At 38.0% G+C, this 22,589-nt stretch overlaps 1 protein-coding gene across 2 annotated transcripts; it reads left to right on the top strand.

Moving 5' to 3' along the window:
- Positions 1-1,325: 1,325 nt before the first annotated feature.
- On the top strand, positions 1,326-22,205 carry inpp5ja (inositol polyphosphate-5-phosphatase Ja). 2 transcript variants are annotated; one of them, XM_079600680.1, is made up of 13 exons: positions 1,326-1,460; positions 5,685-6,347; positions 8,117-8,224; positions 8,430-8,538; positions 9,230-9,346; positions 11,599-11,774; positions 12,510-12,621; positions 14,554-14,663; positions 14,744-14,954; positions 15,247-15,384; positions 16,520-16,585; positions 16,845-16,949; positions 20,921-22,205. In XM_079600680.1, exons 2-13 carry the CDS (start codon positions 5,689-5,691, stop codon positions 21,386-21,388), a joined length of 2,379 nt encoding a protein of 792 aa, XP_079456806.1. In that variant the 5' UTR covers positions 1,326-1,460; positions 5,685-5,688; the 3' UTR covers positions 21,389-22,205. The 2 variants fall into 2 exon arrangements, with proteins under 2 accessions (XP_079456806.1, XP_079456807.1); XM_079600681.1 differs by lacking the exon at positions 20,921-22,205 and adding an exon at positions 17,664-17,868.
- The last annotated feature ends 384 nt before the right edge of the window (positions 22,206-22,589 follow it).

Raw genomic sequence — 22,589 nt, 5'->3', positions numbered from 1 at the left:
TCTATGTTCAGAAAATAATACTGTTGTGGTAAAAGAAAACTAATCCCTGGTGAAAAAAAAAAAAACTTGCAGCCAGACTAATTATCAGTATACTTTAAGTGTGTTAATGATTAGTTAACTTGAAGTGTGCTATTTTGAAACAACTAATTTTGTACTAAGTATATTTTATTTGTAATTAAATTGTAGTAAAGCATAACTTTAAGTGTATTTAGTGTACTTTTGTGTACTAAATTGGAACAACTTCAAGTATACTTGCCTAATTACATGCTTGATTAGTGATATTAAAGTGTACTTTATTTGTGTTACAACAAAGTACATAAAAAATCCATTACGAGTGTCTTCGAAACATCCAAGCAATATTCCATAAGTGTGTATGTATATGTATATGTATATATATTTTTTGGTTTGTCGTTTTTGTCTTTTGATAGGACAGTAGACAGGAAGTGAGGTGAGAGAGAGAGGGGAGGGGGGACGGGATCGCGAGCTAAGACTCGGGTCCCCCTGAAGCACATGTCGGCGCACTTGCCCACGAGGCTATCGGCCGCAACCACAAGTATATAGATAAGAAATATAACAACAACAACAGAATTTTGACTTCAAGTAGGCTACATTTTTCTAAAATATATTTTTAGAAAACATACTAAAGTACAATTATTTTAAAGTGTGTTAAAAGTTGTATTGTGAAAATAGGTAAAAATATACTTTTAACATATTTAAAGATAGCAAAGTTTTGCAAATTATATTTGCAATTTAGGCCTACTTCTCTGCTTCTCTGACAAGCGAAATTTAGGGCGGGATTTGATTTTGTCCATGGGGATTGATTTAATGGTTGGATAGTGGTTTGCTATTGGTCGATATGTGATATTGATCGATATTGATAGATGTGAGTGACAGGTTGTTCTGCATGCACATAGATAAATATATATATATAATAATTACGGCAATATTCCATAAAAAACAAGAATTTTGATTTCGTGGTGACATTTATCTGTGAGTTTAATATTTTATCCAATATTAGGCCTATATTAGATATATATTAGGGCCCCAATAGTAGCCTAGAAATTACCCGACCTTCAACATCACAATCATTATTGATTGGAGTGTGAGGGAAGTTCTGGTGAGTTGTGTGGCTGATAGATCCAGTCCTGACCCCACGTGTGAGAGCCCGCGCGTGCCAGCTGGACATTTCTATTCCGCGCACGGCGATGCGGCTGATTTTACGTCGCCTTACGTCATTTTAGGTCCAATGTTAGTCACTAGCCTACTAGTCAAGTGTGTGCTGGAGATGTTTCACTCACAGTTTTCGCTACCTTTCCTCGTGTCCTCTTGGTACTGACGTCCGCTCCCCGTCATTCATTATCACACCAGTGGAAGTGTGTGTGTGTGTGTGTGTGAGTGTGAGAGATGTGAGCGTCTCTACAGGACACACACATTTGCGCCGGTGCAGAGAAACAGGACAGGTAAGATTTCTTTCGATTTCAAAAACAGACAACTTAATTGTGATTTTAAATGATTGGAGATAGTGTCTTACCGTGACGCTCATCTGTTTAAAGCGCGAGAGATGCGCGTGACATCCTTCACCTCGAGACACTGCAGCGTAAAAACAAGTGTCGTCAGAAAAACAACTTTGATAATATCTAACCAGCTCGTCTGTCAAATAGACTCGCGTTCATTTCTCGTCATTTCCATAACATAAAGTCTCCATCCCAACAGCGTGTCAAACGATGAATTATCTCGAACGCAGCGCGTGCTGCTGACTCTTAATTGTCACGAGAGGACATATGACCTTCATAATATCGGTTCTTTAGGCGCGTGGCTGGCAAAAATTACGATTATTAATATTATAGGCTACTCAATATAAGATTGTAGCCTATTTGATGTCCAGCTATGATATTTATAAATATTACTATTCTTGCGACCAATGAGTAGCCTAGGCTACTCACTGGTTCTTGTGACAAAACCAAATTAAAAAAAAAAAAGTTTATATATAATTAGCATATAATAATTATTTAGTGTCTGTTCAGTAGGTATATCCAGTTTGGGTTAAATTCCCTGCTTTTTTTTTGTTGCTTTTTTTCTGGCTGATACAAAAATAATGAGCACACTATTATAATGAAAAATATTTGACATTCACCAAAATTAATGAATGGAGAGTATGCCTACTGGATGGTTTCTGACTAAATTGTGACTACCATCAGACAAACATTTTGAACTAATTTTGCATATATGCATTTTGCATTTAAGTTCTGTATACGACGTACTTAAAATGAGGGACACTATTTAAAACTCTATTTAAATTGCTTTGGGGTTCAAATACAATTACTAAAATTATATAAACAGTAGTATATGTATAGATCTTTAAAACCCATCAGAGCACATGACCTTGTTCAGCTCATAAGGTGAAAAATGGCCAGATGTGAATTTTTATAAGCTTTTCAATGACCCTTTGTTACCTCAAGAGCAGAGCATGTTGTCACATAGGCTTTTCTGAAAAATACAAATAATAAGGAACCACAAAACAACAGCAAAAGTGTCAAAGTTAACATATAAATATACCACCAACCAACAGAATTTGCAATTAAATTTTTTGAAGATGTGTCAGTGTGACAACGAACTATCCCCGGCCTCCTTTATAAAATGAGCTGACACCTTGTGTATCATACTTGGACAAATGTGTCATGTTGTTGTTGCTTATGGTTCCTATGGTATTCACATTTTTGTGAATGTATCTTTCCACTGAAGTCCGATGAGCCATTGCTATTATTGTCACTATATACATTTTTAACGATGACCTATTTTCTTAAAGCCTTATATTGTGCACTAAATATTGTGACCAGGTTAGCTTTTATATTATTACCTTACTGCACTGAACTGTGGGATTTTTGTATTAATTAATAACCTGTACTAGTACTATATAACACTTGATTGTTGTAGAGTACATTAATGCGCATTTGAATACTTACCATGAAAATACATACCCCCCCCCCCCCATATCATTCATATGTTTTCCTAATCTACATGTGACCTTTCACTCATCACATTTGTGTTGCATAGCATTGTGTTGCATTTCAAACATTAGAATTATGATTTCCATAGAATAAATCAGCCATAAACATTCCAGCTCCTGCTTTGCCCAGTTTGTAATTTTGATATGAATTGGTCTGTGTTTTATTGTATATCTGCATTTTTAGAATGGGACATCTTTGCTAAACTATTTAAGATTAGCATTTAAGATTGAAATCTTACTTGAGATAGCATTCTGTCTTTTTCAACAAAGATCTGTCCCAAGACACCAATGTGTAAAAGCTCTGAGCTATTAGTCTGCAACAGATGGAGACAGAGGCATCATTGCTAATGCTATGTGATGGCCATTATCCCCAGCACTTTCTTCAAACATTGCCTTATCGATCAGAATCCTGTTTATTAAAGGAAATATAATGGAATGTTAAAAGGTAAGAATGGAAATGTTTAGAGGTTGGGACAGAAAGTTGTTGCCAAGCAACAGGAAAGTAGATCAGGACAGCGGGGAGGGTATATAGTTGTCATTTGAGGAAAAGGATTGATCTTAGCTGATTGTAGTTCATTGATGTCAGCAGTGACGTCCCAGGAAAAACAGAGAGCGAGAGGGGACAGGTAGTGGGGACGTTCAGCCCTGGCTACTGTCCAAAGCTCTTCACACACTCATCCAGCCACTGCAGACAGCAACGGTCTCTGTCTTTGACCATGGGAGAAAGCAGAGGATTGTGAAGGACACACAAACCCAGGACTCTCATCTTACTCTGCATTCACAGCATCTATTTTCTGGTTTGGTCACCCCCGTTATTAAAGGCATGTTCCGGGTTCAGTAGGAGTTAAGCTCTTTGAACAGCATTTGTGGTTTGAGTCAGTGGTTTATTTGGACCAAATATATTAATTTAAAAGTCAAAGTGATACAGTCTTGATAACAAAGAAAAAAAGTCTCATTAAAAGAATGAAATTCTTAAAAAGCAAACCTTAGTAGTTTGGTGTAAACGTGTCAAAGTCATGTGGCGTGACCAACAACATAACAATGTAAATGATTCAAAAATGATATCACAGAGAGGACAGACCCTCGTTACTGTGTGTCAAGGTCAATAAGTCACTTAAAATATCAGATAAGGTATTTTAGGTGGTAAAATGTCATGTGGTGCAATTCTCCAAAAACGCACTGATATTAAAGGGGTTGTGAATTAGATGAGGTCATTGTACTATTAAAACATCCTGTAAGTTTCAGAGCTCAAAACTTCCTTGTTAGTTCGAAAACAGCTTTTATATAAACCATGCTCATAAAATGACTAGTTTCGGATTTTGTCACATATAACCAAAAATAACGCCTCTGCAGAATCAGATCATCGCCTACTTATACATCATTGCGTCTTTGGCCCCTCCCACTGGCGTGTTAGTGAGGCGATGAGGAGAGAAGAGCGATACAGGATCACTGGACTAAAAATAACATTACCTTCCAAAGGATCCTAATGCTAGGAATGTGGTTATTTATTTTCAACTATGTGAATGACTCAGTAGAGCAGAGCATTATTTGTTTGTCCGGCACATTTCACTGTGGATTCTTTGGTAAATCAGTTGCAATTTCGGCGCAGGCTTTGCAAACATACTTTTACTGTTAGATGTGGACCCGACACTAATGCCACAACATGTTACCTGGTTAATGTAAATGCCTAATCTGTGATCAGTGATTTCTGATATGATTCATGTACAGTCAGACGTTCTTGTCTCAATACCATTTATTGCTGTTTGTATGTCACTGACTACATCAAGCCAGTGACTAAACGGTCAACTTCACATTGTTTCTCTTAGTAGCATAAAAATAACTTTTAAAATTACAGTTTTACCATTTACAAAATTGTGATTAAATTGTGAGTTTATAAGTTACGCGTGAACTCTGGACTTCTGGACTCTCGCTAGAACTTCTGTTATAATTAATAATGCTGTCTACAATGTGAATCAATCTATACCATGAATCTCTTATTTATGAATGAATGAATGAATGAATGAGGCGTTTATTTACATGTGTTGAAATTGTTAGTTATGACGAAAGTATTTGTGAGAGTGCAGAAATCGAGTTGCAATGACAAGATCACTGCATTCATGTCAGTCATCGGCTACAATGCTCATAGCTGCAACCTTTAATGCGATCTATATATATCTAAATATATTTAGATCTAAATATCCAAATATAATACTATAATCAACACTTTTCAACGATTAGTTAATCTCGACAGCTTTAATAGTAAAAATGTAGTAAAAGTTTTCGAGAGTGTTCCACATGTAATACTTATTTAATTTGCAAAGGTGTCAGCCAATCACAGCAGTGGGCATTTACACTTAAGTCACAGCAGACACGCCCTTAAAACAGAGCGTTCAAATCAGAGGGCTAAAATCAGGGTAGAAAATGCCCTTAGCCTATATTACTAATTTATGGGAAAAAAATTATGGAAAAAATCATACTAACATTATAAGTGAACCTCAGGAAACATTACAGAAAAAATGCAGAACCCCTTAATGAATTAAAAAATAGAATATATATATATATATATTATAATTGTATAGTATAAATTATAATATGTTTAATGTTGATTAACAGCTAAAGACTCGCATTGAACCTCCTCAATTTAAAAGCTCAATGGCTCTCTGTATCGTCTCTCCAGGTAAATGGATCCAATGCAGCCCATTCAGAGCTGCCCAATACCAGAAGGACCTACTGGAGTTTTAGGACTCCACAAACCACCAGTCCCAGCCCTGCTTGGAAACCCCTGCAAACTGCCTGCATCCTCACACTGCCAGATGGTCATGACTGGAAACCCACCAGTGTTGGGACAGACCCCAGCACTGCGGACAAATCCAGCCATTCAGGAGAGAGTCAGACTAGACTCTACCGCACAATCCACAAATTGTATCAGCATCAGTCGACCCAGGCCTACAGCACTGGGGACCAAGGCAACAATCAAAGTCTCCAAACCCACCGAGCCTTCTTTGCAGGTTAAAGCTACGGGAACGCCCAACTTCTTGTCGCTCAGCCCAACTGAATCACCATTGCCTTATTGCAACCCCCCAAACCCACTGAGTCCCTCTTCTCAACTCGGTTTCAACCCCCCATCCATTCCCCCAACACTTCCAAGCCCTCCATCACAGCCCATCCGTGCAAACACACACAATAATCTAATCGCCAGACCAGTCCCCAACTCAAACCCCAATCCCCTGTCTAACCACATTCCTCAACCAGTCCTGAGTCCAGAAACACATGTATCCAACGCAGGAGACACTACGGACAAGAAGTTGAGCAAGACCATCGGCGAAGAGGGTGATTTCAGGTGAGACGTTACGTACCTTGTCCATATTTATGCAACAGTTAGTTCTTGTTCCTTGAATCTGATTGGTCAAGCAGCATTCATTCCATGAGCGATGCAACAGTTCAACAGCAGTGAGCATTTTCACTACTCGCCTGTAATTAAACAAATGACTGTCGCTGAAATCTGCCTTTATGTAACAAAAATAATATGAGTGCTAGTACGTGTCGTGCATGGTTCGAATTCAACATAAATAATTAATTCAACAGATTTGTTCAAAAACACTTGCTGAATTTGGAACAGCATACTACTCTTACTATTTCTGCCATATAACGATTTGGTAAAAAACAAAAAGCATGACTAGTACGCTAGTAGATGGTTCCAAATTCAGTAACTGAATCATTCAGGAATGTAACAAGTTTCTATCTTTATTAGTCACTGAATAATTCATTCAGAAACGAATAAGGGACTGTCTTTATGAGTGCGTCATTGAATTATGAATTCAACTGATTCGTTGAAAAATGTTGATTCATTCAGGAACTAAACAATTTCCAGTCTTTATGAGTGAGTCGTTAAATTATTCATTAAATTTATTCATTTAAAAATTTTGATTAATTTAGGAAAGAAAAAAGTGGCAGTCTTCATGCGTCGTTGAATCCTTCATTAAACCAATTTGCTCTAAAACACGGATCATTCAGGAATACAAAAGTGGCCATCTTTATGAGTGAGCCATTGAATCTGTCATTCAACTAATTTGTTCAAAAATGTTGATTGATTCATTAATTTATTCACTCTTGCAAGTGTGATATTGCTTTAATATCTCTCAGATCTGGTGTTATGATTTGACTGCAGTCTCTGTGATTGGGTTTCATCTGTGTTTGCTTATATCCTCTGGCCTGATGGGAGAGAATCTGACCGTTTTGTTTGCTGAGGGAAAAGTCTAGATCAGAATGGGACAATCATTTCTTCAGCTCATGGAGAAGCTCATTGGTCACTGGCAATCCCATGAAAGTCCATCCCATTAACAGCCTCAGATTTAAAACGTCCTACATGTCATGTGGTCAGAGAGATTAACCATTAACTTAAATGCTGAGAAATCGGCTAATGGAATGGCAGCATAATGGACCTAAAGAACGCATGCTAGCAGAGCTACGATTTCCTCATCTCTTAAATCAGCATAATATTTCTCTCAGAGCCGGGTGACAGAATGGACACAGGAGCGTTGAGCTGGCAGCATTCCTAGACACACAAATGTGTTCCTGGATCCTTTAGCCTGTCGTCTTTGACAGAGCCCTTATAATGCGAAATGCTGTTTACTCATCGTGCATGTGCTCTAATTAGTTAAAAGCGTTCGGCATGTTTTGGAAGCTATTAAATACAGCAGGTGACATTTATCACAGGCTTTTTGATTTGAGTAATTATGATGACTCATAATACCATGATGTAATGTAAAGGAGACCATTGATTATAAATTATAGCTCCGATCCAAAACCTAGTGTAGCAACAAAAACATTTACATATATATAAATGTATATGTATATACAGTATATCTAATATTTATGTGTTATATATTTTTTTTATCATTTTTTTTTTTTTTTTTTTTACAATATGGTTACTGGAATATTATTTACTTTATTTATTACAATTAGCATATTGTGTGTGTGTGTGTGTGTGTGTGTGTGTGTGTGTGCTGCCTTTGAAGAGCATTGCCTTAGAAGAATACTGCCAATGTAGTAGTTAATGTAATTGAATTAAATGTACATTAAAGGTACAGTGTGCTTTATTCCCTTTAGAGTGCATATTGTCACGTGGAATGTTGGCTCCAGTATACCACCTGATGACATCACATCCCTGTTTGGGCCCGGCGTTGAAAATGGGAGCACTGACATGTTTGTTGTTGGGTGAGAATATCTGAAGTGCTGCATAGTGCCGTTTTCTTACAAACCCTCCATTGTTGTTGATGAATTAATTAACCTTCCTCTGCATTCTTTGTGGGTTTTCTCATTCCTTGTCCATTTTGTCATCTCGCCCTGTTTGTCCTTGTTTTAAAGGTATTCTTCTACCTGTCTTATTCTCCTCTGTCTCTGTCCTTTTCTCTCTCTTTAGACTACAGGAAGTAAACTCCATGATAAACAAGCGGCTTAAAGACGCTCTCTTCACAGACCAGTGGAGTGACCTCTGCATGGACACACTCAGTCGTTTTGGATATGTGTTGGTCAGTATAAAATCAAATATCTAGTTCAGTCATGAAACTCTTACATGCAATTTACAAGGCATCTCAGCATTACCACCTGGCAAGTTGATTGGTCTGCTTCCGCAGTTAATGAGATTGCTTGCTCAACATTTAAAGAGTCATGTTTGCAGTAGTCTAGTCCTGCAGTTCCTCTGAAACCCTCCACCTCCCCCAGCTCCACCTGCCTAGATCTGCACCAGGATTTATGAATGCTTAATCATGCAGAAGCAGCACATCTTTCATGCTCACAGCAGCATGTCTGTGTATCTAATGGCTGTAGCAAGTCCATACAGTAGTAGCAGCAGCAGATGCATGGACGAGATGGAATAACAACCACAGGCACCCGCATTGACGAGCTCTCGGGTGAGGTGTTAAAAGATATACGCAACTCTGGTTTAAACAAGCAAGATATCAGTGATAACTTCTGGAGAGAAATAGAGGAGACACTGGACATAGATGAAACTTTCTAGCGTGTTTGTGCTGACATTCATAGTAATATAAGTGCACCATCTTGATATATCTAAAGTCTTTGACTGTAGGCATACCCAAGCGCATGCATAAAACTGATGTATACTTTGGGCTTTAGAGGTTTATTCAAATTGAAATAGTGATGTTTGCCGTGGTAAACACCACAATGAGAGGTTTGACATGAAATGTCTTTACATTCCTCTAGGTGGCGTCTCAGAGGATGCAAGGGGTTTTCTTACTGGTGTTCTCCAAATTCTGCCACCTTCCCTTCCTTAGGGGAGTACAAACCCAAAGCACACGCACTGGCCTGGGCGGCTACTGGGTGAGTCAAGTGAGCAAAGACCTCTGGGAAATCATTTATAAACGTGTATGTGATCAGTGATTGTTGTGACGCATTAATACTTTAATGTCGAACATCAAACATCTGAATAATGTCGCGACCCCCAGCCGTGCGATGTCTTTGATGATTACAGGAAAAGCAGAGTCAAAGAGAGACCGTGGAAATTAGTCTGCGAGTGTGTTTTTGTGTATGTGGCAGTGTGTGTGTGTGTGCGTGTGACCCTGCTGTGTGTTGTTGTCGTCAGCATGGCTTCAGGCTCATTCTGCAGTCTCCCTTGAGTAGGGCACAGTAGGACACGCAGCAGCTCTCTTTCTGATATGTCTTGCAGCGCACAAACACACACATCAGGTTCATCTCTGCTTGATCAAATACAGGCTGAACACACACACAGCAGCTCTCAGTTCTCCCCAGGGCGTTACCCAGAAAGAGAGAGCACAGCCCATGGGAACTGCAGCACCAGCGCTGATAATAAACTGCATGTCTCTGCACAGCCCATTTCACCCTTGACTGACCAACACACCTGCCCTTTACAGCACAGTGTTTAAGAGATAGTTCACTCACAAATGAAAATTTGCTTATTTACTCATCCTCATGTTATTCCAACAACAGTTCAGACTCAGAGTGATCACGTCTGTCAAGCTCCAAAACAGACGAATAGGCAGATAAAAATGCAGTGGTGGGGATTTTGATTCATTTTAGTGACTTGAATCTTTTGAATCTGTTCACCAAAAAGATTTGCTCAGCTATTCGTTCAGTAACTCCTTGCAGCAGGTTCAATTGTTATCCAGTAGATGACGACAAGCGAGTGTTATGAGTGAGTCGTTGAATCATTTACTCAACAGTTAAGTAACAGAATCTTTCACGAATGAAAGACTGACAAAGATGAAGTCAAAGTAATACCTATTATAAAACCATAATATCTCTCTAGACCTCTTCGATCATTCTAGTCAATTTCTCCTCTTAGTCTCTCGTTCACATTTTAAAACTAAAGGCGACGGGGCTTTTGCTGTGATTGGTCCTTGGCTCATGAACAGTCTTCCCCTCCGTGTAAGATCTTACCTTTCTATTTATGTTTAAATCCTCTTTGGAGACCCATTTTTATTCTTTACGCTTTAATATTGGTCGAGGATGTCACATTTTTCATGTGTCTTTTTGGTGTTCTTGATTTTGTATGTTTTTAAAGTATGTTTTATATTTGTTGTACAGCACTTTGGTTTCAACAAACTGTTGTTTTAAAATGTGCTTTATACATAAATAAACTAAAGTAAATGTACATGTCTACAAATCTACTAAAAGCCCCCAGAAAGTGTGTTTGAGCATCATCAGCATTTTCCAAGTTACAACAGATACAACAAAGCTGATCTATACGTTTTGCTCCATTTTGCAAACTGCATGGCATAACTTTTTATCAAGCCATAAAAAAGACAACAATAATAGCTAAATAAAAACATAAAGTATTAAAAAAATAAAGTCGTTAATATTTTTTTAAATGTGAGACTTTTATTTTTATTTTTTTATTAACGAAGCAAATACAAACAAAACAGGTACAATGTAAAATCTTACAACAGACCCACAGAGCATATCTTAGATTAAATGTGAGACTGAATCATGCCAAATTGAATGAACGGTTTTCAGTTGAGTTTTAATAATTTCGTTGTGTGCGTTTGTAATTTTGTATATTTTTTTTTATATATATTTCTGGATAGCTTTAGTAATTTTTGTACTTTTACTCAAACTAATTTTACTTCATTTCTAAGTTTTTTCATTCAGTTTGTTTTTCTTCTAATATCAATATTTTAATCTATTTTAGCAAATTATTACCAAATTTACCAAAATGAAAAATTATTTTAAAGTCTAAGTTAACAATCAAGATTATTCCCTGTATGTTCACAAATGAGACTTCAGAAGCCATAGAATACTTTTTGTGATAAACCAACAAAAATTTGATGGTCTTTGTTCTATATTACAGTTTGACAGCAGTTCACTATGAAGTGTTATTGTTTAGAAAAGAGCTGCGTGAAGATAAAAAATACTTTTTTTTTCCTTTTGGGTTCCATGGAAAAAAAATAACAAAAGCATAATAGTTTGGATCAACATGAGTGTGAGTGAATAATATCTGTAATAATGTTGTTTTTTCTTTAACAATTATAGGACAGACACTTTACTATGGAGTGCAGAGCTACTGTATTATTAATGTCTTCCCATTATCCTCCACCTCTATGTGTTCGTCTCAGGGGAATAAAGGGGGCGTGAGTACACGCATGATGGTTTTCGGACATCCTGTTTGCTTTCTCAACTGCCACCTGCCGGCTCACATGCGAAACCTCGAGCAGCGGATGGAGGACTTTGAAAGCATCCTTCAGCAGCAGCAGTTTGAGGGCGGCACCGCCGTGGGCGTGCTGGATCATGAGTGGGTACCTGGGAAAAAAGCAGATGCTTGATGCCTAGCCTTACTTATGTACATTTAAAGCTACACTATGTAACTTTTTTGGCCCTGTCTTGCTGATGAATATTGTTTTGGTTGTGCTTCAACTCTGAGTGAGGTTTGAGGCACTAGTGTACACATGGATATGGACAAATTAAATAATAATATTGTTTTTGTTTTTACAACCAGTGATTCATGAGGTTTCCATGTTTAATTTTTCTTGTTTGGGGCTACTTTTCCATGTGTATGCAAAATATGCAAATTATGCATGTGTACAGTTTCTCTGCTAAATATGTCCCGACAACTCTAAAATATAAATCTGTATTATAAAAGTGTATTTCGGTAAAGACATGGTTTGGAGGATGCCTTTTTGCACTCTCTCATTAATAGCTTTTTTAAATAAAAAAAGTTACATAGTACTGCTTTAAATAATCTTTCATATAACGTGCAGTTTGCCAGTTATCATCACAAAATCATCACTGAAACACTGCCACAAAGCTAATTACCATATAAATAAATAATTGGATATGAAATAATAATTTAAAAATATTTTATTATGTGATACCTTTTTATTAAACCATTGCATAACTTTTGCACATTTTGTTGGTTTATACTTACAAACTGGAATTTTTATCTTTATTCGAGCATTAATCTGAGTGGCTTTATACAGATGAACTTTGACCTGTTGGGTTCACTGGAAATTATTGCATTCTTTCACAGTGTGGTGTTCTGGTTTGGTGATCTGAACTTCCGAATCGAAGGTTATGATATTCACGTGGTGAAAAGTGCAATTGAGAATGACAAACTGCCTCTACTGTGGGAAAAAGATCAGGTAAGAGAGAAAAAAATGTCAAAAAGAAATGCGTTTAATTGTATTGTATTGAATGCACACTTGTAGTTAAGGAGACAATTAAAGTAATTATGAAATTACATATAAAGATGATAAGTCCTATTTAAAGGGATACTCCACTTTTTTGGGAAATAGGCTCATTTTACAACTCCCCCAGAGTTAAACAGTTGAGTTTTACCGTTTTCGAATCCATTCAGCCGAACTCCGGTTCTGACGGTACCAGTTTTAGCATAGCTTAGCATAGATCATTGATTCTGATGGGTCCAGTAGCATTTCTTTCAAAATGACCAACAAGTTTCAATATTTTTCCTATTTAAAACTTGACTGTTCTGTAGTTAAACCGTGTACTAAGATCGACGGAAAATTAAAAGTTGCGATTTTTCAAGCCTATATGGCTAGGAACTACTATCATTTCGGCGTAAGTATCAAGGAACTGTGCGGCCGTACCATGGGTGCAGCAGGCGTAATGATATGACGAAGCACCTGAAAATAGTCCCCAGCTCGGTAACTTCCAACACGACCGGGACTAAGTTTGTGTAGTTTTTAGGCGGCAAATTAGGTTTCCTGTGCGATTAGCCGTGGTTCTGTGTGTAGTAAAGGGCTGTGATAGTAATGTCATCTAAATCGTCTCTCACAAATGTCTCCATGCTACAAGGCACGCTCCCTGTGCAAGCAGGTTGTCACGTTGATTTGTTGACGGCAAGTGCTTCGTCATATCATTACGCCTGCTGCACCCATGGTACGGCCGCACAGTTCCTTTATTCTTACGCCGAAATGATAGTAGTTCCTAGCCATATAGGCTTGGAAAATCGCAACTTTTCATTTTCCGTCGATCTTAGTACACGGTTTAACTACAGAAGAGTCAAGTTTTAAATAGGAAAAATATTGAAACTCGTTGGTCATTTTGAAAGAAATGCTACTGGACCCATCAGAATCAATGATCTATGCTAAGCTATGCTAAAACTGGTACCGTCAGAACCGGAGTTCGGCTGAATGGATTCGAAAACGGTAAAACTCAACTGTTTAACTCTGGGGGAGTTGTAAAATGAGCCTATTTCCAAAAAAAGTGGAGTATCCCTTTAACTGGGTCAAAAAGCACTTTAAAGGTCAGCTAATTGTATTAAATGTAAACTATAAAACATTTTCATTTCATTGTAAATAACATGCAAAAGGTCTTGTAAAAATTTACATTCAGTTTACACTCAAGTATATAATTTAAAAGTACAATATTTTCATAGTAAGTACTGACTTTATTCTTGGTGAACGTGATTTTACCAAGTACATAATGTTCCTAGATCAACATCTTTGTCAACAGCATTCCAATCAACCAATTAGATTTGAGGGAGTTTACCGCTTATATCAGCTTGGGCTCAAACCCAGGGTTAGGTGCTTCTACATCAGTGTTATTCACCCTCATCGTTTCCCTCTGATTTTAGGGATATGGGTAGGGTTAGGTTTGAGAGAGGGTTAGGACTCAATATTCGGACAGGAATGTTGAACATGTCTTGGCAAAATCACAGTGACCCTTTTGGATAGTAAGCTGAAGTGTACTTTTTTTTAACAATGGAGGCCCTGTCTCAAATGAATCAGTACTCAAGCACACCCTTTTGAATCTAAATTAAATTAATTTAGAACGAGGCCTCAAGTCCACATCATGGGAAATTGTCCTTATCAGTCACAAAACACCAGGTGTCTCTGTACAGATCTTGGCAATACTGACTTGTCAATCTGTTACCACTAGAGGTCAGTGTACTACATCTATAAACAAAGCGGCTTGACTCTTCAGAAAGTGCATGAGCACTGAGATACAACACAAAAATACTGGATTGTGTTGTGTTGTCTGCTAGATTGGGTTGTTGTTGTTAAAAAGATAAAGTGAAAGAACATTTTGTCTTTTTGTTTTGTCTGTCACAGCTCAACATGGCAAAAAAAAGCGAGTCCGTTCTGGAGGGATTTATAGAAGGCCCCCTGAAATTCCCGCCATCTTACAAGTTTGATGTGGGAACACACACTTATGACACAAGGTGTGGGATTGAGTTATGCTTTTCTTCATGAGTCTTTCTGTTTCCCTGGCCTCTCGTTCAAACCTGGCTTTCTTTCCTAGTGCAAAAAAGAGGAAACCTGCATGGACAGATCGCATCCTGTGGCGTCTGCGCAGGACGGGCTCCCCCGTACCGTCCCATTATTCTGCCCTGCAGAGAGGTCTGACCTCATGGCTGGGCGGCGCCACCAGAGTTTCTCAGCACTTCTATCGCAGTCACATGGGCTTCACTATTAGCGATCACAAGCCAGTGTCCTCCCTCTTTACTTTGCATGTAAGTCTAAAATTGGCGGGAAAGATACTGGATAGTCTGTGAGCCTGTATTTTAGGCGTACAGAGTGTCATGTGAGATATTTATTATCCTGACACTTCGACATTTACGAGTTAAAAAAAGTTGCTTATGGCCACAGACACACTACTAATAAATTTAAATTGATTTTCTCACCGTTTTTTGTTTTGTTTTTGTTTACTGAAGGCCTCTGTAAAGGGATTTTTTTTGTTTTATAGTAGTAATACCAAAAAAAATGTATAAGATTTGTTACACAAGTACACTTCTGTCCCATTAGTTTCCCTTTAAGGTGAACCAACCATTAGTGACACTGGAAGTGGAGAAAGAGTGGACCAAGTTCTCTGATGCTACAGCAAAACTCACAATGGCACATGGCTTTCAGAGGAGTTCATGGGACTGGGTGGGACTGTACAAGGTAATACATGAATAGCATTTTCACATAAAACAACGTTTAATCCATTTTTTTTTTACTTGGAACAATTACACACATTATGTTATTAACACATTGTTATCACAATAGTGTTCTAATAGGTGTCATTAACTCTGTTAACCTCATTTAAATCATAGTGTGTAATTTATGATCCGCTATCACTAAAAATAATTGCTAAAACAATGACTGTTTCTCAGATATCTTTCCCAAGCATTCTTCCTGCCTACTATTGGTCAATAAATTGATAGACCTTCCCCCAAACTCACGCCATTGGTTTAGCCAGTGTTGCTATGTTGGGCTGGTCAGGAAAATCAAACAAACAGAGCTTTCCAGTCTTTCAACTTTTCAAGGAAATTAACCTATAGCCTACATTGCTTAGTAATTTTTTAATACTTTTATTATAGAAAAAATGTACACATTTAACAGCAAAAAACATTAACAAAACAAATGACAAATTATTTTGATAAAAGTTTTCTAGCCTAATTGGCTTATTCAATCTCATTTTACCCAACTCTTATACAAAAGCACCACATCAAGCAACAGACACAAGAATTTGAGAACATTTTATAATAGATAATAGATAATAAAGTTGTTGTTTGATTTATAAACTTTACTATTTTATCTGTTAACTATGTTATCTGTCATGCTTTTTTCTTTTTTACTTTTATTTAATACACCAGATACTTATTTTCATAGTTTTCATCTGCACAGTATATGAGTACAAATGCACTTTTACTTCACTTAACTGTCACTTTTCTTTAAACCATTGCTAGAATATAAGATAAGTTGCTCAGCTTGCAACCTGATCATGATGTACTTGTTGTCTATACAGAAATATTGAATCTAGTGTTTATTCACCTGCTGTGCTGTGATACACTCCAGATATTTGACCCTTTTTGATTTCATTTGTATTATTTATTAATTTTTTTAAATATATTTTAATTGTCCACTATTAAGGATTTATTTATCAATTATAAAAAAATTACTAAATCTTACTTAATTATTTTAAATGTTGATGACAATAAAAAACAGATGCACACGCCCATCCCCCGTCAAATCTGCACCTCTATATTAAATAAAATTAATTGTTTATATACTTACTTGTCTATTGCCTTTTTAGGTGGGATTTAAGCACCACAAGGATTACATTGCTTATGTTTGGGCCAAATCTGAGCATTCGACGCAGGTAGGACATGAAAATTGTTAGTCGTGTGTGTAAGATGTTTTCTGGAGATCTGAAAGATATTAGCAACCTGACCCTGACCTTTACGTCTTTCGGTGTTCACAGGACAATGCTTTAATCCCCAAATCAAATCATTCCTGGATAATCTTGGATTGAAAGCTTTAAGATCACTGACCAGCATTAATACTAACAAAGTAGATTGATAGTATAGCCAGTGCTGACTAGCATTATCTGTAACTTGTTGTTTTTTCATGTCCTTCAGGTGACATTTTCTGAGGAAGATTTGCCTAGAGACCCGGGGGAATATATTCTGGGATATTACAGCAACAACACGAACAGCATTGTGGGAGTGACAGAACCATTTCAGGTCCACACTTCTCTCACACGGCTACATTCTGATTCCTCACAAATGCAAATATTAGTTTGGTTTGAATGGGTGTGTTATTCCAAGGGCATGATGACAAGGTCATTGCAGTCTGACATCGCCATTGTCAACATTGATTGCAGCCTTGATTTGTATTTGAGGCTGGATATTCACAAATAACAAACACAGACTCAGTTGTGTCATTTGAATTTCCAACTACATGTTAGACACCACATAATGAAAGCACACACAATAGAAATAAGACACATTGTGCCACAGTGTCAGTGTGAAACACAATGTTCCACAGTTTCAAAGAGGTTCTATCAGTAAAATTGGTATTAGTAGCAACGAAACCAAAACCACTGTGGTAAAAAAATATTCACAAACATTCACAATGTAAGATATGTCTTTCAAAGCTTCTTCTGGTCAAAAAAATGCCCACTTAGACTGACATATAAAGTGAGTGATCATAATTTGCTTTACATGCTGATTAAGGGCAGTTAAATCTGAAATCAAAACACCACAATAATAGACTGGCTGAATAGAAATTAACTGAAGCATGTGTAGACTTTCCAAATGTAGTAAGCATTCATTATTTCACAGACAGGAAACTCAAGACAAGAGTTTACTTGCTACTAAGTGCCTCAAACTAAACTCTGAATATCCCAGATTTGATGACATAATCCTCACACATTTCTTTATTCCATGGAACTCCAGGGAAGTTTTGAAGGTGGTGCTGATTTCGTCATTAATTTCAATGAATACAGACTGAACCTTTCAAGGAGACAAAAAAAACTTTAAATGTTCATGGACCAGTTCTTATTCAAGTCTTCTGAAGTCATATGAATCAGTGTTGTAGTCGAGACCAGCACATGCGTGTCCAAGTCTAGACCCAGACCAGGAGAGCCTTGAGTACGAATCAAGACTGAGACAAGAATTAGGTTAAGTTTGAGTCAAGAACCAGACCAGAAGAAAGTCAAGTCAGAGTCAAGACTGAGACAAGAAGAGGGCTGAGTTTGAGTCAAGACACAGACCAGAAGAAAGTCAAGTCAGAGTGAAGACCCAGACCAGAAGAAAGTCAAGTCAGAGTCTAGGGACCAGAAAAGGGCCGAATAAGAGGTAAAACCATGACCAAGGAGAGGCTTGAGTCTGAGTCAAGACTTAGACCAAAAGAAAGTCAAGTCATAATCAAGACCCAGACCATAAGAAGGCTAAGTCTGAGTCAAGACCAGGGGCCTCATTTATAAACGTTGCGTACGCACAAAAGAAGGCGTACACCGCTCTCTACGCAATAATTGGTATTTATAAAAAGCAAACTTCACGGGAAAATGTGCGGTCCTTCACGCAAGCTCTGACCCAGGCGTACGCACAAAAACGGGTGAAATGAGAAATGGCGACACCGCCGGCAGATGGAAGAAACACGTGAAAGTGTGTGAAACAGACCGTTGTGTAAAAGAAATGGCAACTGCCTCTCATAAATAACATGAAGACTTCACAAAGCAAGTCTTACAATTAACAGCCTACACGAACACCCGTTCGATCGATCTGCAGTGTAAAACAAACAAAATCAAACGAAAATTACAACAGAAATGCAAATTAACACATATTTGCAAAAAGAAAAGTGAAATATGTTCTGCAATAATATTGGCATGTTATTCAATTCATCCTAATAAATAATATGGTAAATAGAACGAAATAATGTTCAAAACTGATATTCTCGTCAATGTGTCCGTCTGGCGGAGCAGATAGATGCAATTAGATAGACAGATAATTAGATATATAGGCTATATATATAGATAGATAGATAGATAGATAGATAGATAGATAGATAGATAGATAGATAGATAGATAGATAGATAGATAGATAGATAGATAGATTGATAGATAGATAGATAGATAGATAGATAGATAGATAGATAGATAGATAGATAGATAGATAGATAGATAGATGGATGTAATTGTCCACTGGGGAAAGTTGTTTTCATAGTAAACATTTCTTCATCAGCTACGGATTCATGCATATGCCTTTAGTTTGTTTTATTTTTTGATAAAATAGCTAACGTATGACGTATGTCTCAACCATTCAAAAAAAAAATATATATATATACATTTGCACTGAACTATTTCCCATTTCCACGTAGATTATAACCGACATCTGTATAGCTTGTCAGATGCAATTAAATGGATGGAAATAAAATACCCCATCACAATGCGTAATGACGCACAATGGCTGATCTTGTCCGACCATTTCTTTTTTTATTTCGGCCACGGTCCAAGGTTGTGCTACAGCATTTACGGCGTCTGCAACCTTTTGCCACTCAAGTGCTTTTTGGCATTAGTAACGCCCACACTGTGCCCTCCAAACAACATTTTTCTCCTCTTTTCCACCTCGCCAACGATAACTTCCACTTCACATTGAGTGAAATTACTTTTTTTTTTATTTCCTCTCTGTGTTTGCCATGATTTCGCAATCGATGAATATTAACTTGTGGGCGTTTCACGGACTATTTAGGGGCAACTATGGGCGTGACATGAAGCCGCAAAAGCTGCGCTACATTTAGAATTGATTGTGATTTATTAAGGGAAAACTGCGTAGGATGTGCGTGCGCACGGTTTTATAAATCCGAATATTTCTGTGCGTACGCACGTCCTATGTTTCATCCGTACGCCACTTCTGACGCAAATCCTACGCAAAGTTTTATAAATGAGGCCCCTGAACACGGTTGAGTCCAAATCTAGACCAAGACCAGAAAAGGGTTGAGCAAACTGAGACCAAAAGAGGCTTAAGTACGAGTCAAGACTGAGACCAGAAGAAGGTTGAGTTCGAGTCAAGATCCAGACCAAAACCAAGATCATGAAAATATGGTCTTGGTTTTGTAATGGACTCGGAAACATGTGGACTCTGTCTTGACTCAGACTCGACTCTCTTCTGGTCTCGGTCTTGACTTGGACTTGAATAGGCTGGTCTCAATTACAATACTGATATGAACTCTTTGTATGAGAAACAGACCAAAAGTAAAGCAAAACCACTGCGACTGAATCATCCAGTAAAACAACAATCCAGTTGAACTTGAACTAAACCAGATCAGTGCCATGAACCGTGAATGAACCATTCACATCAGTTTTGTAAACTGATCGATCAAGTGATTAACTGAAAAACTTCTCTCATGTACTCTCATGTACTCTCATGAACACATCAAGCTTGGGCAGATGTCAATACTTTTAGTGAATAACAACATAAATTTGGGTCTTTTCATTGTAATTGACCCTTCGCAGGGAGTTTGATTGACAGGCGATCTGACCCACCATACTTCGCCATCCGCCATTTTGTCCGACAAAGCAGTCAGGCGAGTTAGTAGATTAACACGGGCAGATTTTAACTTGAAAAAACGGCATGTACTGACGCCTTTCCGCGGTTAAAACAACATTCCTTCTTATGTTCATTCATGTTTATTTGATGCTATAAATTAACTAGAAGGAAGAGATGATCGGTTCACGAGCAGCTTTAACTGATGCTCTACAGAAATCTGTCAGACACATTAAAGAGCCACCAAACGGTATTTATTGTTTACATTTCTTTAAAAAAAGACCAAATTTGAAAGGTGAGACTTTGTTTAATATCAAAAGTAACCTGGTCTGTCCTGTCTGTCGGCGTGTTGTCAGTCTACTCTCTACTCCGCAATGTATTTTTCACTGCGTGAGAACATGGTGAGGCGTGAGAGCGGCGTAGCTTGTCGGACATAGCAACAGTAACTAAAGGGGGCGGGTCTTTGCGAACGGTCAATTGCATTAAAAGGAGCATGAAAACAGACTTCGAAAAGTCTCCTTTTGTGTTCTGTGGTAGGAAGGTCATGTGGGTTTAAAAACTCTTTTCCTTTTTCCTTTTTTTAACTCTTCCTTTAACTTCTATGTAACATATAAATCATCATTGTATATATATTTTTTTTCATTCTCTGTGTATATTTTCCTCACAGGTGCAGCTTCCCATGTCGACACCACCAGGGTGTCGTTCGCGCTCTGACAGTTCAGATGTCAGCTCTGAAGACGACAGTACGCTGGTCCTGTTGGCTCCCTGCTCTCGTAGCCCCAGCCCTGGAAACCACAGCGGCAAACGGCATCAGCACCAGAAGCGGCAGCGCAGCCGCAGCCCCGCCGTACCTGCGCTCTCCTCATCGCCCCTTCCCTCCCTGCAGTCTCTCAGCCTGTGCCCACGGCCCCGCGACGGCCCCGCACGGAGCTCCTCCCCGCACCCATCCACCAATGCCAAGAAAGAGCGTCTGGTTTCTCCAGACACTTTAACCTCGCCCTCCCTCAGTCCTCTCAGTCCACGGAGTCCTGCGTCTCCTAGGAACGGAATCAGCGCTCCGGAAGCTCTGATAGCGGCCATTTTAGGAGAGCCCAGGCCCGCTCAGATAGACAAAGCAGGGGATGTGATCCTCTGACCAATCCCCCCGCCTCTTCCTTTCGATTCATTTCTAGACTTTAGCAGATATCGTAATGCAACTTTAGAGAAATGGCCTGTTTCAGGTCGTCCTCTGCCGCTTTTCAGACCTGCAGCTGTTTGTGATCTCATGCCTTGTCGTGCTTAATTGTTTCACAAACTCTTCATCAGTTCTCAGTGGCTTTGCCAATAGAGATTCAACTGGTCTTGCATTATTTATTAATGATAGATTGTAAATGGTGACAGTGCAACAGTGCACATCCGTCTTATAGTGCAGGATAACCTGACCCAAGCCAAACTGTTACTGCTGTTACTGTAGAATCAAAGCAAACAGTGATGTCAGCATTCATCTCAGCCTTTACTCTAGTAGTTGGCCGGGTTTTAATCCCCAATGTCTAGAGATTGTTGAAAATGAACATGACTGTCCTTTGTTAAAGTATTTTAGTTTGATTGACATCAACAAGAAAAATATGGGATGTGTTTTGTCTTCCCCTTTTTAAGTATAATCCAATTTATTGTATTGTTTCAACTAGTTTGCAAGCCATTGATCTAGAGTCAATATAATGTAGGGTCCAAAACGTGTGTGTGTGTGTGTGCGTGCGTGCGTGCGCGCGTGCGTGTGTGTGTATAACTTGTTTGGGGTCAGTGAGATTTTTTCAAAAAGAAATACTACTTATTCAGCAACGGTGCATTAAAGTGATCAAAAGTGACAGTAAAGACATTATAATGTTAAAAATATATATTTCAATTTCAAAGAAATGCTGTTATTTTGTACTTTCTGTTAAGAATCCTGAAAATAAAAGTATCACAGTTTCCGCAAAAATATTAAGTAGCATTGATAATAATAAGAAATGCGCATCAAATCAGCATATTATAATAATTTCTGTAGGGTCATGTGACACTAAAGACTGGAGTAATGATCCTGAAAATTCAGCTTTACATCACATAAATTACATTTGAAACTAGAAAACAGTTGTTTAAAATTGTAATAATATTTCACAATATTTAATTTTTTTACTGTATTTTTTATCAAGTAAATGCAGCCTTGGTGAACATAAGAGGCTTATTTCAAAAACATTTAAAGAATATTACTGACCACAAACTTTTTCATGATAGTGTGTATAAAAATTGACAAGAACTGACATTTAGTGAAAAGGCCATTTCTGTCTCCAGTCGACACAATTTGCACAATTAACAGGCAA

This window comes from Phoxinus phoxinus, assembly GCF_949152265.1.
Source record: "Phoxinus phoxinus genome assembly, chromosome: 23".
Classification (NCBI taxonomy): Eukaryota; Metazoa; Chordata; class Actinopteri; order Cypriniformes; family Leuciscidae; genus Phoxinus; species Phoxinus phoxinus.
This window is presented reverse-complemented; position numbering and strand designations above follow the sequence as displayed.

Bases quoted from the DNA above. Each gene is read 5' to 3' on its own strand.
- inpp5ja (XM_079600680.1), top strand. From the start codon at position 5,689: ATGGATCCAATGCAGCCCATTCAGAGCTGCCCAATACCAGAAGGACCT. The intron at 11,775-12,509 runs GTGGGTACCTGG...ATTCTTTCACAG, and splicing joins GTGGGCGTGCTGGATCATGA to TGTGGTGTTCTGGTTTGGTG. The intron at 12,622-14,553 runs GTAAGAGAGAAA...TGTCTGTCACAG, and splicing joins TACTGTGGGAAAAAGATCAG to CTCAACATGGCAAAAAAAAG.